This window comes from Lampris incognitus, chromosome 21, assembly GCF_029633865.1.
Source record: "Lampris incognitus isolate fLamInc1 chromosome 21, fLamInc1.hap2, whole genome shotgun sequence".
Taxonomy (NCBI): domain Eukaryota; kingdom Metazoa; phylum Chordata; class Actinopteri; order Lampriformes; family Lampridae; genus Lampris; species Lampris incognitus.
Window position 1 is genome coordinate 23,101,955 of NC_079231.1, and position 17,066 is coordinate 23,119,020.

A 17,066-nucleotide genomic window follows, 5' to 3' on the forward strand; every position below is an offset into this window, starting at 1 on the left:
ATGCATGTTGTGTACCGGTAGATTGACAGAGCAGACCAGGTCAAGGATATGGCCTTTGACATGGGTGGGGAAAGTGACGTGCTGGGTGAGGTTGAAATTGTCCAACAGAGTGATGAATTCTGATGCAAACTTACAGGTGGGTAAATCAATGTGGATGTTAAAATCACCAAGCAGTAGTAAGTGTGAGGAGAGAGATGAGGCTATTGTGAGGAGTTCCGAGAGGTCAGACAGGAAAGATGGATTTGGTGTGAGTGGCCGGTAGATGAGAATGACAGCCATTGAGCAGGTTTTAAAGGCGAGGAATTCAAATGATGAGACGGTGGGGAGTGACAGCTCAGTGGTGCTGACATTCCGATTGAATAAAACAGCAAGACCACCTCCACGACGGGAGGGACTGGGTCTGCAGATGTAGCAAAAACCAGGGGGGGATGCTTCGTTGAGGGAGAAAAAGTCACCAGGTTGTTGCCAGGTTTCAGTGAGCAGTAGAAAGTCAAATGAATTATCAGTGATTGTTTCATGTAGGATAAGGCCTTTGTTATTTAGTGATCGGGTGTTAAGGAGGGCAAGGTTGATGGAATGAGAGGGCAACATAGTGGGGGCATGCTGGAGAGGTCTGAGGTTTTCCAGGTTAGCAGTGCGGAGGGGTGCAGTGGAGGGGGGGCGGTGGGAACATAGGGTTTGGATGTGGGATATCATATCAGGGTTAGTGGAAGGATGTAGATGATGGGAGTGTCTGGGGCCGCGATGAAGATAACGGCGGCAGCGGAGGATGCCAGCAGACAGAGCGGAGGTGCGTGCAACAAAGGATAGCCGGTAGTTTTTGTTGAGGGACAGGAGTTCATCAGGAGAGTAGTGTAAGGGAGGAGGAGAAAAACTAATGAGGGAAGAAAATAAAAAGGGAAACCAGGGTATTCTATGTAGTCGTAATAAGGGGGGTAACGTAAGTAAAAACAGAAGAGGCCAGACTGTTGGTTCCATGAGACGGGTGGGTTAATAACGTTGGAAATGTAAGAGGGATAGCGCAGAGCACGGATGGGATGAGGCTAGCTACTCACGATATGAAGGGGAGTGCCGTCAGGGATGGTGATGTCCAGGTTACGCTAGTCCCAGTTGATGATGGCCCAAAGAGGGATAGTGTCCAGGGGGACGGAGCTAGATCCGCAAGCTAGCATGCAGAACCAGGAGGTCGGAGGTCAGAGCTCACGTAACGCTAACGTTAGCCGAGTGGCGGTTAGCCAGTTAGCTAGTTAGGCGGCTAGCACGGTGGGCCGGGGGGGAAAAAAGAAAAAAAGGGGATGATGATGTCCAGATTATGCTAGTCCCAGTTGATGATGGTCCAAAGAGGGATAGTGTCCACTGCCGAGGGAAAATAAAATAAATAATCCAGCGGGGGTTGGGGGACGGAGCCAGGTCGGCAAGCTAGCGTGCAGAGCCAGGAGGTCAGAGCTCACATAAAGCTAACGTTAGCCGAGTGGCGGTTAGCCAGTTAGCTAGTTAGGCGGCTAGCACGGAGGGCCGAAAAAACGGGGACAGAGAGGGGAAAGACAAGACGCCAGCGGTACTCTCCGATTTAAACAACACAGATACATACAAAAGGCGACGAAGACAAAAAAGAAAACAACGTCGAATCCAGCCGACCACAGACGAGCAGTGGCAAAGAGCGTCTGCTCAGGTCGCCATCTTGGGCGGAAGAGTATGCGTGTGTGGACCACACTCTTCTGGACAGAGACCACAGATGTGGTTCCTGGAATCTGCTGGAGCCACGCCCCCAGCTTGGGGGTCGTCACAGACCCTAGTGCAGTGGTTCTCAACCTTTTTGGGGTCCTGGACCCCCTGCGTATTTTTGATCTACCCTGAGGACCCCTCCACCTGATCTTGGGGGAGGGGGGTTGCAATTTGATAGAAACAGTAGAAACTGCATTTTAAATTGCATTATAGCATTTATTCACTCTTTGGGGCAAAAATAAGAGCTTTCAGTTGTAACTTAGATATAGTTAACACAACAGAATTCTTATGCAGTAACTTTCAGATATATGTAACAAAACAGGATATGTATTTAGTAACTTTCAGATATATGTCACAAAACAGAATATGTATTCAGTAACTTTCAGATATATGTAACAAAACAGAATATGTATTCAGTAACTTTCAGATATATGTAACAAAACAGAATATGTGTTCAGTAACTTTCAGATATATGTAACAAAACAGAATATGTATTCAGTAACTTTTAACAATGCAAACGGGAGCGAGATCTCTTATTAAAATACAAGAAATTACACTTGTGAAACAGATGTAATTAGAGAAAAAAGTCCTGTTACCCTTTATAGTTTAGGTAGATAAAGGTCTCAGTCACATTTGAGTAAAATAATCCTATTTCTATAAATGTCATAGTGTGGTGGACACGTATTGGGGACAGAATTCAACCCAGGAACTAAGGGTTAAGACATGGTTGCCCTGGCAGGTTAACGCAGGGTTAAGTTATGGTTGTCCAGCCAGTTTTCTGGTTATTCTTGCCACCTCCGCTCAGTCGAGCTGTGGTTTTGTTGTCTCTCTGATTTACCGTGGATTAAAGAAAGTTGCCTACACGGCTAAAGTGTGAACCTACGGTCTTCTCCGTTCCTTCGGCTCTACAATAGGATCTTTTTTTTAAAGATATTTTATTTTCACGGACCCCTTGCAATTACACCACGGACCACTAGGGGTCCGCGGACCCCCGGTTGAGAAACACTGCCCTAGTGCTCCTATTACCACTGCGACTACTGTGGATTTCACCCTCCACATCCGATCTATTTCTTCTCTCAGCCCTTGGTATTTCTCTAACTTCTCGTGCTCTTTCTTGTTGATGTTGCCGTTACTCGGGATCGCTACATCGATCACTACTGCTGTCTTCTGTTCCTTGTCGACCACCAAAATGTCTGGTTGGTTAGCTAACACCTGCTTGTCAGTCTGGAACTTGAAGTCCCACAGGATCTTAGCTCTGCCATTCTCAACCACCTTTGGCAGTGTCTCCCATTTGGACTTGGAGACTTCCAGTCTGTATTCAGTACAGATGTTCCTGTACACTATCCCAGCCTCTTGGTTATGCCTTTCAGTGTATGCTTTCCCAGCTAGCATTTTACACCCTGCTAATAAGTGCTGGACTGTCTCAGAGGCGTCTTTGCACAGCCTGCATCTTGGGTCTTGTCTGGTGTGGTAGACCCCTACCTCAACCAATCTGATGCCGAGTGCTGTTCTTGTGCTGCTATGAGCCTCTGTGCTGCCCTTCCGTCCAGCCTTTTCTAACTACTGGTAGTATTTCTCAATATCAGCTACGTCCTCTATTTGTCAATGGTACATCCCATGGAGGGGCTTGATTTTCCATGATACCTTCTCTTCTTCTTCTTACTCTGCAGTTTGTCTTCTGCTGCCTGAGGTACTCACTCAGCAGTTCATCTTGGAGGGCCGTCTTTCTGATGTACTCATGGATGTTCCTTGTTTCATCCTGGATAGTGGCCCTGACACTCACTAACCCTTGGCCCCCGTCTTTTCACTTATTATACAGTCTCAGGCTGCTGGACTTCGGGTGGAACCCTCCGTGTATTGTGCGGAGTTTCCGTGTCCTGATATCTGTGGCCTTTATCTCCTCCTTTGGCCATCTTATTATTCCAGCTGGGTACCTGGTAACTGGCAGGGCATATGTGTTGATGGTTCTGATCTTATTCTTCCCATTGAGTTGGATCCTCAGGACCTGCCTCACTCTCTGGAGGTATTTGACTGTAGCTGACCTCCTTGCTGCCTCCTTGTGGTTTCCATTTGCCTGTGGAATACAAAGGTACTTGTAACTGTTCTGTATGTCTGTTATCCTGGCATCTTAATTCAACCCCTTTAGTGCTCAGCACCTTTCCTCTTTTTGCCACCCCTCGACCGCACTTGTCCTGACCAAATGACATCCTGATGTCGTTGCTGTAGATCCTGGTGAGGTGGATCAGCGAGTCGATGTTTTGCTCATTCCTGACCTACAGCTTGATGTCATCCATGTATAGGAGGTGGCTGATGGTAACTCCTCTTCTGAACCTGTATCCATAGTCACTCTTGTGATGATCTGACCGAGGGGGTTCAGGCCTATGCAGAACAACAGCGGGGACAGTGCATCACCTTGGTATATGCCACATTTGATGGTTACCTGTGTGATTGTCTTTGAGTTGGCTTCTAGTGTTGTTTTCCACTACCACATTGAGTTCTTGATGAAAGTTATTAGTGTCCTGTTGGCTTTGTATAGTGCCAAGATCTCCAGTAACCACGCGTGGGGCATTGAATTGCAGCATATATATATATATACAATATATACTTTATATGTATATGTACAAAGGCAGCTCAGACATCAAGTGCACTGTATTTGGTTTTATTAGCAAATAATTGTTCAAAGTCACAAGGGATTACAAGGGATTATCATTCTTTTCATCCATCTCGTTTTCTCTCTATCTCAGCTCATATCTCCAGATACCTCTAATCTCCTCTCTACTACTAAGTTGTGATGCCTGTAAACTCTTTTCTACATAAAAAAAAGAAAGAAATTTGAAACTGTTTGCTTCAGAGGAATTTGAATGAAATGGTAGATTTCCCATAACATCCGGGCAGAGATGTATGCAGCTAGCCTAAGACCTCTCCAGTGTTTTGTCCATCTTGGCATCTCTTATGGACTTTGAGCATTTTGCCATACTGGTGTTTTTACTACAATCTGTGCAGCCTTAGCTATATGTATCTGTGTATGTTTTAACAGAGAAATCCCATCTGTAAGCACAGTTGATTACACCGCGTCAAACTCAACGACATCATCCACACAAGCACATGTATTCTCCTCCAAACCTGCCCCCAACATACTACCGCATTACATCCGGGGTATTTACCCACTCTTCATAAGAGACATTCCTGGCAACAAGAACGGTAACAGCAATAAGGGTGAGATTAGAAGTCTGTTTTTAGTTAGGTTTATTATTATTATTATTATTATTATTATCATTATCCCCCCCCCCACATCGTTCCTCTTCCTCTTCCTCTGTGAAGGCTGTGGATTCTCTACATGATATCCTGCTGGTGCTGTGTTGACTCGCTGACAACCTGCAAGGCAGAAACGAAGTAAAAACCAGTCAAACCCGGGAAGTGTGAGAACTTGGAAGTAAAGTCGGAGTAACTGCGGAGTTGCAGTTCCGCAGCACATTTATGCAGACTTGCAAAAAGTCAAATAACTACATGTGCTAGTTCCGCCGTGCACGTGCTCTCTCGTTGTTATTCAGCTCAAGTGAGCGCGAGTTCCGCTGAGCCCGGGATCGGTCGTGCAGCTCGGCACGTTTCCCTATCTTGGAAGCAGAGCGCGCGGATCCCGCTGAGACGCGTGCGTCGGGCATCTTATGTTGTGAATGCGTCGACGTGAATGTGTCAGAACACGCCGGTGACCCAGATGGCGTCGAGTGTTTTCTAGGGAACCGGTGGCTTGAGCGCAGGGATGTGAAACGGTGTCGGTTTGTTTTTTTCCGACCGTGCACGTGTCGTGCCAAAAAAGTCGTCCTCCGCCAAAAGCGGACTGCGGTGCGCAGGAGCGCGCGCAGCCTGTTTAGATATTCCGTTTTTATATTCATTAACAAGGTCTTGTCTTTAACATTTAGACCAAGTTATTTTGAGGCAGAAGAAAAACCATTCGGTCACTTTTTGGCAAGTGCAAAGAACATTTCATAGGTTCTGTTGCCCCCTTTTAAAGTATTTCAACTGGTGGAAAGGGATTGGTGGGCTATGACCTTTAACATATAACCCCCCCTGAATGCAATCAAGTCATTCTGAGGAAGAAACACGTTTCAGTCACAAGGTGGGAGCTGCGATCACTTTTTGGCACGTGTAAACCGCGGACGGCAATCGGCTTTTGGCCGACAATCCCTTTCTGGCAGGGCGCCTGTCCCTGCATGTGTCTGTTTGCTTGGAAAGGAGGTTACATGTGGTGTTGTTTTCCCCCAGTGCTACACCTATAGGAGGTGGGACTGGGGGGGGGGTACCTCTCCATCTCGGGTCTCGATGGTCTTGATGAGGACGGTTTTCTTGGAGTGCATCTCGGAGGAGCGCTGCTGGTGCTCAGGGCTGGTCTCTGTTAAAACATGACTCCGTGTCAGAAACTCGGTCCGACCCGGATTTAGAAAAAAAAAACCTCAAGAAATTAAGAATCTCGAGGGACCTGGCCATAAAGGAAGCCCCTCCGGGACAAACCACAGAGATAAACTCTGCATAAACGTGCATATCATAAAATACAGAAATGATCATTACTCAAGTGCTTCAGATAATTTAGTCTTAGACTGTCCAGATCTGATCCTGGTCTTCTGAGATTCAACCATCTAAACCTGACTCTAAGGGCTGCAACTAAGACTGCATCGAAGATAGAACAGAGCAGAGGTGTATAATAAGAGAATGGTGTCTTTATAGTCAATGGATCAAAGTATGGACGTTGTTGGGGTGGGGAACGTGCGTCCTCTAGTGGCAAGTCAATACAACTGCAAGATGTTTGGTCTTACCACGGAAGCTCACGTTGCCGTAACTTGATATCGGCAAGGCAATCCTGCAAGAGATAATGAGAAGGCCAGTTGATGTATAACTATTTACACAATGAATCAGTTACAGGAGATTATAATCCTTTTCTAAGACTTTGTCTATTTCAGTGACTATAAATATGCCCCAGGCAGGCACTTGACCAGATGTAAGTTGGTGTGTCCATGCAGATATACATCTACACACTGACTCCATGCACAGCGAACGGACTCACTGCGGTTTCCTCTTCTGATCGCAGTACAACAATTCATCTACCAGCAATACACACACACATCATCATCATCATGATTATCATCGGTCACTCGGGGTCGAGTATGACGGTCCTCCCTCTGGGTCCTTCTGGGTCTTCAGGTGGGTGTAGAGGCTAGTCCTGGAGCAGCATAATGGGAGGACGCCTATGCGTGACAGCTTTTTACGTGGAGTGGCTGATGCTCCTGCAGCCACCACACGGTCCTTGGCAGGGGGTGGCCAGAGTCCAATGGCATGGAGAACCAAGACGATTGAGGACCACCATCTGTTGCAGCCTTCATCCACCTTCACTGCTGCTGTGACCTGGAGACGTCTTCCACCAGTTCCGCCGTTGAGGTCTTTGCTGGATCACGCTTCATCTGGAACCTCCCCCTTGACCTATCCGCCTTGGGTGACCCTACCAGGAGCCAAGCTCCGGACAGCATAGCTCTTGGGATCATTGGTACACGCAAGCTTCTCCACCACGACAACGTGGAGATCCAGGAGACACACACACACACACACACACTCTCACCTGCTCTCCTCCCCCTCCAACAGTTTCCTATAGGTGGCGATTTCCACATCCAGGGCCATCTTGACGTTGAGCAGGTCCTGGTACTCGCGCAGGTGGCGCGCCATCTCGTCCTTCATGTTGGCGATCTCCGCCTCCAGGCGCGTGATGGTCTCCTGGAAGCCACCGGCTTCGCGCCCGTGCCGGTCCTCCATCTCGCGCATCTGCCTCATCAGGGACTCGTTCTGTAAAGGGTGGAATGGGAATCGAGCAGATAATGAAAAACAAAAGGGTGGCGTAGGATACAACGGGCCATGCTGTGGTGTTGGGCAGAACAGGATTCGAAGAAGAAAAGTGCAAAGCTGGAAAAGATTGAGGTGCAACAGAGCTGGAGTAAGAAGAAGCTGTCGCGATTTTGAGGTTGGCCTCGAAATCGAGTATCTCTGAGACCAAATGTGGGACTAAATGGGGTGCGGCCTGGACGTGACCTACAGTTCCTTTGAGGGAGTCGATCTCGCAGGTGTAGGACTGGATCTGGTGTCTGAACTCCATGGTCTCCTGGCGGGCCTGCTTCAGAGCCTCGTTGTTCTTGCTCACCGCCTGGTTAAGGTCAGAAACCTGGTGGATGGAGAGGTCAAAGGTCAAAACGCAACAGGAGTTCGCCCCCAAGGAGACTTCAGCAGTAGTGGTTATTTGCTTTCCCCACCCAGATTCTTCCAGATGGGTCTATCTACCTGTCTGTCCGTTTATCTATTTCCTCCACCTCCACATCTCTCTCTCTCTCTCTCTCTCTCTCACTCACTCTCTTCTCTCTTTCTCACCTTAGACTTGTACCAGTCCTCGGCCTCGGCGATGTTCTTGGCAGCGATGCCCTCATACTGGGTGCGGATGTCGCGCAGCGCCGCTGTCAGGTCTGGCTTGGTGAGGTCCATCTGAATCTGGACCTGGCTCTCCTGCATCTGGGCCTGCAGCTCTCGGATCTCCTGCAGGGAGAGAGAGAGAGAGAGAGAGAGAGAGAGAGAGAGAGTGAGAGAGAGAGAGAGAGAGAGAGAGAGAGAGTGAGAGAGAGAGAGAGAGAGAGAGAGAGTGTGTGTGCATGTGTGTGTGTGTGCGTATGTATGTGTGTGACAGACAGATGGAAAAAGGGGACAGACAGAGTGAACAGATGAGCCGACCTCCTCATGGATCTTCTTGAGGAAGGTGATCTCCTCCTGCAGAGTCTCGATACGTCTCTCCAAGTCCAGACGGGCCAGAGTGGCTGCATCCACGTCCTGATGCACACAATGCAACACACTGCAGTTTAGTTACACTTGAGGAGCTGGATTAGTGATCGCCAAGTAATCCCTAAATTAACCCCCCCCCACCCACACACACACACACACACACACACACTGGAGACTCACCGCCCTGAAAGCAGCAAGATTGTTCTCTGCTTCCTCCTTCTGAAGAATCTCCTCTTGCAGCCTGTGAAGGAAAAGAAGGCAATTAGAAAGAAAAGAGGGAGGAGAGCGTTAGAGAAATCCAATCATCAGCACTATTATGATCAGCACTATTATGATCAGCACTATTATGATCAGCACTATTATGATCAGCACTATTATGATTAGTACTATTATGATTAGCACTATTATGATCAGCACTATTATGATCAGCACTATTATGATTAGTACTATTATGATTAGCACTATTATGATTAGTACTATTATGATCAGCATTATTATGATCAGCATTATTATGATCAGCACTATTATGATCAGCACTATTATGATTAGTACTATTATGATTAGGACTATTATGATCAGCATTATTATGATCAGCATTATTATGATCAGCACTATTATGATCAGCACTATTATGATTAGCACTATTATGATTAGGACTATTATGATCAGCATTATTATGATCAGCATTATTATGATCAGCACTATTATGATCAGTACTATTATGATCAGCACTATTATGATCAGCATTATTATGATCAGCATTATTATGATCAGCACTATTATGATCAGCACTATTATGATCAGCATTATTATGATTAGGACTATTATGATCAGCATTATTATGATCAGCATTATTATGATCAGCACTATTATGATCAGCACTATTATGATTAGCACTATTATGATTAGGACTATTATGATCAGCATTATTATGATCAGCATTATTATGATCAGCACTATTATGATCAGCATTATTATGATCAGCATTATTATGATCAGCACTATTATGATCAGCACTATTATGATTAGCACTATTATGATTAGGACTATTATGATCAGCATTATTATGATCAGTACTATTATGATCAGCACTATTATGATTAGTACTATTATGATTAGGACTATTATGATTAGCACTATTATGATCCGCACTATTATGATTAGCACTATTATGATCAGCACTATTATGATCAGTACTATTATGATCAGCACTATTATGATCAGCATTATTATGATCAGCATTATTATGATCAGCACTATTATGATCAGCACTATTATGATCAGCATTATTATGATTAGCACTATTATGATCAGCACTATTATGATTAGCACTATTATGATCAGCATTATTATGATTAGCACTATTATGATCAGCATTATCATGATTAGCACTTTTATGATCAGCACTTTTTTGATTAGCACTTTATGATTAGCAGTATTATGATCAGCACTATTATGATCAGCATTATTATGATCAGCACTATTATGATTAGCACTATTATGATTAGCACTATTATGATCAGCACTATTATGATCAGCATTATTGTGATCAGCACTATTATGATTAGCACTATTATGATTAGCACTATTATGATCAGCATTATTATGATCAGCACTATTATGATCAGCATTATTATGATCAGCACTATTATGATTAGCACTATTATGATTAGCACTATTATGATCAGCACTATCATTGTAACGATCTTGAATGACTGGACTCGCTAGCCGGTTGGCTTAACACGGGTCTGACCCTTTAGTCGACTGGTTAGCGCAGTGCGGGGGACCCGGGTTCACGTCCCGGCTGCCCCTGAATGCGCTACATTGTGTTGTGGGTGGTTCTTGTCGTTGTAGGTCTCTTGTCCAGTAAGAGACAGAACCATGGAGTCTGACTTCTACTCTGCTTTAAATCAACATCATAAGTGATCTAAACTACTGATAAAACCTGAATTTCGATTTTCAAAAGCTTTAGTCTGAGGCGTCCGGGTAGCATAGCGGTCTCTTCCGTTGCCTACCAACATGGGGATCACCGGTTCGAATCCCCGGGTTACCTCCGGCTTGGTCGGGCGTCCCTACAGACATAGTTGGCCTTGTCTGCGGTGGGAAGCCGGATGTGGGTATGTGTCCTGGGCGCTGCACTTGCGCCTCCTCTGCTCGGTCGGGGCGCCTGGTCGGGGGTGGGAGGGGGAATTGGGGGGGTGACTCCACATGTATGGGAGGAGGCATGTGACTCCACATGTATGGGAGGAGGCATGTGGTAGTCTGCAGCCCTCCCCGGATCAGCAGAAGGGGTGGAGCAGAGACCGGGACGGCTCGGAAGAGTGGGGTAATTGGCCGATTACAATTGGGGAGAGAAAAAGGGGGAATCCCCCCCCAAAAAAATAAAAGAAAGGAAAAGAAAAGCTTTAGTCTGCAGCTTATCACCAAAGAGCACAAACTTGGACCAGAACGCTGATATCTGAATTCACGTGCGGTCCAGCTCGTCCCTCTGCAGCACCGCACGCGAGAGACGCACGCGCCAGAGTGAGACACAGAAAGAGAGTCACGGAAACAGATAGCAGAAGACAGACAGAGAGAGAGAAGATAAATCACCAGATGATTCAGATGCTCTCTCTCTCTCTCTCTTTCTCTCTCTCTCTCTCTCTCTTTCTCTCTCTCTCTTTCCTCGCCTTTTATAGAAGAGGAGAACATAAACATGCTGTGTGTCCTAACAGCGCTGCCCGGAGGACAGAGAGGCAGTGTGATGTTGTCTAACTTTGGTTTGGAATGACACATTTCCTTCTCACACACACGCACACTAAACACACGCACGCACGCGCACGCGCACATACACACTCTGCATAAATTCAGGCAAGCAGGTCCACACACACACACACACACACACTCACACACGCAAGCACACGCAAGCACACGCTGCATGAATTCAGGCAAGCAGGTCCACACACACACACTCACGCACGCAAGCACACACTGCGTGAATTCAGGCAAGCAGGTGCACACACACACATACACAAAATGCATAAACACACTCAAAAGTGCACACATGCAAGTAGACACACACACACACACACACACACACATACACAAAATGCATAAACACACTCAAAAGTGCACACATGCTAGTAGACACACACACACACACACACACACACACACACACACACACAGCCATGACAAATCGTTACTTGAGCATCAGCCATCATCCTTACAGCTATCTACTCTTCTTATCCTCCTTTCTTACCATCCTTAACAACCATCCCTGTCTTTATCGTGTCTGTTTGTGTTGATCGATATTCCGCCTACCGCGTGGCCGGAGGTGTCAATCGTCGAACCGTCAATCATTCCGTCTGAGCTAAGGGGACGCCTCCCCCCTGGTGTTGACTCTCACCAGTTTTTGTCACGCAGCTGTCCATCCCTGCACGTCGCCCCGTTGTTAACGGGGGGAACGTCCTTCAGTGTGTGACGTCACATCTTCTCGGCTTGGGTGTAGCAGTTAGTGATAGTTATAGTTACTTATAGTTACTTATAGTTTGGCCGCTGTTGGGTCCCTTCCGTTATCTCTACTGGTGCAGGCCTGTCAGTGGGGAAGCACTCGTTCCAATGAGCTCCTAAAAATGATGACGGTGAGTGTTTTAACGTGTTGGGGTTTTGGTTTTTTTTTTTAATCCAAATTCCTCTTGAATTTAAACTGCGTTGTCCCCCTGGTTTTACACTGAAATTAATATAAATATAAATATTTGCAAACTTCTCCTGGACAACTCAATGAGGAAGGCATAGCGCTAACATTAGCGTCAACGTTAGCGTTAACACTGTCAGCGTTAAGTGTTAGCACTGTAACGCTAACGTTAGCATTAACACTAAGCGTTAAGTGTTAGCACTGTAACGCTAACGTTAGCGTTAACACTGTTAGCATTAACACTAAGCGTTAAGTGTTAGCACTGTAACGCTAACGTTAGCCTTAACACTAAGCGTTAAGTGTTAGCACTAACGTTAGCGTTAACACTGTTAGCATTAACACTAAGCGTTAAGTGTTAGCACTGTAACGCTAACGTTAGCGTTAACACTGTTAGCATTAACACTAAGCGTTAAGTGTTAGCACTGTAACGCTAACGTTAGCCTTAACACTAAGCGTTAAGTGTTAGCACTAACGTTAGCGTTAACACTGTTAGCATTAACACTAAGCGTTAAGTGTTAGCACTGTAACGCTAACGTTTGCATTAACACAGCGTTAAGTGTTAGCACTAACGTTAGCGTTAACACTGTTAGCATTAACACAGCGTTAAGTGTTAGCGCTACGTTAGCGTTAACACTGTTAGCATTAACACTAAGCGTTAAGTGTTAGCACTGTAACGCTAACGTTAGCGTTAACACAGCATTAAGTGTTAGCACTAAAGTTAGCGTTAAAACTGTTAGCATTGACACTAAGCGTTAAGTGTTAGCGCTAACGTTAGCGTTAACACTGTTAGCATTAACACAGCGTTAAGTGTTAGCGCTAACGTTAGCGTTAACACTGTTACCATTAACACTAAGCGTTAAGTGTTAGCACTAACATTAGCATTAAATCTCTTGGCGTTCACAGTGTTGGCGCTTACAGCGTTAAGTGTGAGCACTATCGTTAGCGTTAACAGTTAGCATTAACACACAGCGTTAACAGTGTTAGCACTAACGTTAGCGGTTAGTGCTAACACTGTTAACGCTGTTAAGGCCAACACTGTGAACGCTTAACAGTGTGTAATGCTAACGTTAGCGTTAATGCTGTTAGCACTAACATCACTAACAGTGTAAACACTAACGTTAGTGCTAGCTAACAGTGTTAACGCTGGAGGTGACGTCCCACTCCTGGCATTCCAATACTGCCGTCCAACACTGTGAATGCTAACAGTGTTTAATGCTAACGTTAGCGTTAATGCTGTTAGCACTAACATCACTAACAGTGTAAACACTAACGTTAGTGCTAGCTAACAGTGTTAACACTGGAGGTGACGTCCCACTCCTGGCATTCCAATACTGCCGTCCAACACTGTGAATGCTAACAGTTGTTGATGCTAACGTTAGCGTTAATGCTGTTAGCACTAACATCACTAACAGTGTAAACACTAACATTAGTGCTAGCTAACAGTGTTAACGCTGGAGGTGACGTCCCACTCCTGGCATTCCAATACTGCCGTCCAACACTGTGAATGCTAACAGTGTTAATGCTAACGTTAGCGTTAATGCTGTTAGCACTAACATCACTAACTGTAAACACTAACGGTAGTGCTAGCTAACACTGTTAACGCTGTGCTCATCCACATTAGGGGTTTCATTTTACAATTACCGTCACAACTTTACAGTAGGGCGTCTCTTTTACAACATTGGGGTAATCAGAAGGTCGCTGGTTTGATCCCCGGCTCCTCCCAGAGAGTGTGTCGTCAAAGTGTACTTCAGCAAGACACTGTACCTCTAACTGCTCCTGATGAGCAGGCTGGCGCCTTGCACGGCAGCCTCCACCCGCAGTGTATGACTGTGTGTGTGTGAATGGGTGAATGTGAGGCGTACACTGTGAAGAGCTTCGAGTGGTGGAGAAAACATAAATGCAGTCTGTTTATTTACCATTTTAACATGACAACATTACACTTTGGAAAGAACTTAAAACCGGCAGCTTTAAACTCAAGGCCAGCATGACCTCAGGGTTTAAAAATACCCGCTTGTGTCCAAAACAAACGAGCGATCGCCGTCCCCAAAGGGCCGGCTTAAATCCAGCGGCCCGCCTGATCTGCTGCGGGTCGGTTATGAAAAGATCACTTGTCATGTTTAGACGCTCTTATTTCAGACATCTACTTCTTAAGCCCCGGCCTAATCCCTCCAGCAGACACTCCTTCATCCATCCTTCCATCTCTGTGGACTTGTGTCCTCAGGGTTGGTGTGTTCTTAATGTCGGTGAGGCCTCGTAACCTCTCCTGGCATTCCAGTACTGCCAATCCGAGCAACGACAACAACATCTTGAGTGCTCACATCTCTCCTTCCCAGTCAACATGTGGCAGCTGTGCCAGTTTGGAACGGTGCATTTCCTCCCTCCTCTCGCTCCCTCTCTCTCTCTCTCTCTCTCTCTCTCTCTCTCTCTCCTCTCTCTCTCTCTCTCTCAGCTGTGCCAGTTTGGAATGGTGTATTTCCTCCTCTCTCTCTCCTCTCTCTCTCTCTCTCTCTCTCTCTCTCTCTCTCTCTCTCTCTCTCTCTCTCTCTCTCTCTCTCTCTCTCTCTCTCTCTCTCTCTCTCTCTCTCTCTCTCTCAGCTGTGCCAGTTTGGAATGGTGTATTTCCTCCTCTCTCTCTCTCTCTCTCTCTCTCTCTCTCTCTCTCTCTCTCTCTCTCTCTCTCTCTCTCTCTCTCTCTCTCTCTCTCTCTCTCTCTCTCTCTCTCTCTCTCTCTCTCTCTCTCTCCCCATCTCCCTCTCTCTCTCTTGCTCTCTCTCTCTCTCTCTCTCTCAGCTGTGCCAGTTTGGAGTGGGTGAAGGTGTGTTCCTTCCCCCCCCCCCTCTCTCTCTCGCCCCACTGTCACCACCACACATAATGCCCCCCCCCCAAGTATTTAACCCTTTCTAACATGCACAGCTGGATCAATCTCCCTTTTTCACCCGTTTATAAGTACGGACACACACACATTCTTGTACTTCTACCTTCGTGGGGACCCCCCATTGACTACATTCATTCCCTAGCCCTTAACCCTAACCTCACCCATCTGAACTACATGTCTAACCTTAACCCTTACCCTGACCTTAACCTAATCCTGATTCTAACCTCAACCCTAAAACCAAGTCCTAACCCTAAGATAGACCCCTAAGGAAGTGAGAACTGGCCCAAATGTCTTAACTTTGCAAAGGTGTCCTCAATCTGATGGTTAGAAACCCAAAGTGGACCTCACACAGATAGAAATACAAGAAAACACCCCCCTCCCACACACACACACAGACAATGCTTTAGCTATCACATCATACAGCCACAGACAGACAGACAGACCCCCCCTCACCGGAGTTTGACTTTGTCCAGGTCGTCGGCCAGGTTGTCTCTCTCGATCTCGGCGCGGGACCTCTGGTTGGTGACGATCTCCACCTGCCTCCTCAGCTCGCTCATCTCCTCCTCGTACAGGTCGGCGATGCGGGTGGGCTCGCGCCCGCGCAGCCTCTCGATCTCCACAGTGAGCGTGGCATTCTGCTGCTCCAGGAAGCGCACCTTCTCGATGTAGCTGGCGAAGCGGTCGTTCAGATGCTGCAGCTCGACCTTCTCGTTGGTGCGCGTGGCGAGGAACTCCTGGTTGAGGGCGTCAGCCAGGCTGAAGTCCAGTGTGGCACCCATGCCGGCGTAGGAGCGCCCGGCGGACGCCCGGGAGGAGATGACGGGCTTGCCGTAGGACGAGGAGGCCCGGTAGGAGTAGCCCGGTGTGTTGCTGCTCTTGGTCACCTCGTAGACCCTGGAGGCGATGTGGCCGCCTCCGGAGCCCGAGTGGCCGAACAGCGAGCGGTTTAGGGAGGGGGAGGCGTAGCCGCCATGGGCCGAAGGAGCGGCGGTAGGAGGAGGCGGTCTGGGCGGTGGAACTGTAGGAGGTCATGGTTGGATCGACCACAGTATGGGACGGAGCAGGCTGCTGGAGAGGAGTCGGGCTAACTGAGGAGCAGGCCAACCTCCCCCCCAGCTATTTATAGTGACCCCCCCTCATCATACCCAATCTCCTCTCTCTCTCTCTCTCTCTCTCTCTCTCTCTCTCTCTCTCTCTCTCTCTCTCTCTCTCTCTCGCCCAGCTGTCCCGGGCCTATGGTGTGGAGCGGCGTGTCATTCCAGAGCTACCATCTGAGTCATCGTGACAGAAATGGACATCATCTTTTTGTTGTGGGAGACCTGCAAAATGTCCCACTGAAACTCGATCCACCACGTATAGTCAACCTACAGGAAGTGGTTTTGTCACAGAGCCATATCCGCAACCTGCATCAGAACAGAGGCCCATGCTGACATACATCGGATGGGGGACATCGGGGCCTCCAAACGTGGATCAGCTCGTGACGGTGGACTGCACATGTCACCACTTCTATACACAAAGGTATTCTGTATATTAGTAGTATTGATTCCCTGGTAACCACATACACTGAAGTGTCATCAGCATACACAACCAGACCAGGGGTCAAAGGGGCTAAAACCCTCCCGGCTCAGGAGTAAGTTAGGTATTTCGTGACTAATGAGATGTAAACAAACTTATGCAGCAGCTGTTTGAGATACGACAGGACTTGGTTTGGTCCAGGGCGAGGGTGCGAGGTGCACATATAGACACTGGACGAAGGAAACCGCGTTAGCGGCACACACCGTGGATCTCATGACCCTGTTCTTTTGCATAACACTAACAAATCATAAATCAATCAGTGGCGTTCGAGTATGAGCTGAGAAGAAGCCCTGGCCCTGTGCCGGTGATCTCATGTCATAACAACGTGAGGATGCAGCGGAGGCGGCTTTTAAGACGCTGCGCCGTCCTCACATGGTGATGTGGCGTAGCTTGTTAATGACGGCGTCC

General features: G+C 47.1%; 1 protein-coding gene across 1 annotated transcript; it reads right to left on the bottom strand.

Moving 5' to 3' along the window:
- Window positions 1–4,954: 4,954 nt before the first annotated feature.
- Window positions 4,955–16,115, bottom strand: LOC130131279 (desmin-like). The gene is given in 10 exon segments (XM_056300904.1): window positions 4,955–5,100; window positions 6,027–6,115; window positions 6,537–6,580; window positions 7,334–7,554; window positions 7,802–7,927; window positions 8,131–8,292; window positions 8,485–8,580; window positions 8,713–8,773; window positions 15,537–16,057; window positions 16,059–16,115. Coding segments are annotated over 10 exon segments (1,419 nt in total). The 3' UTR covers window positions 4,955–5,058.
- Between the last annotated feature and the right edge of the window lie 951 nt (window positions 16,116–17,066).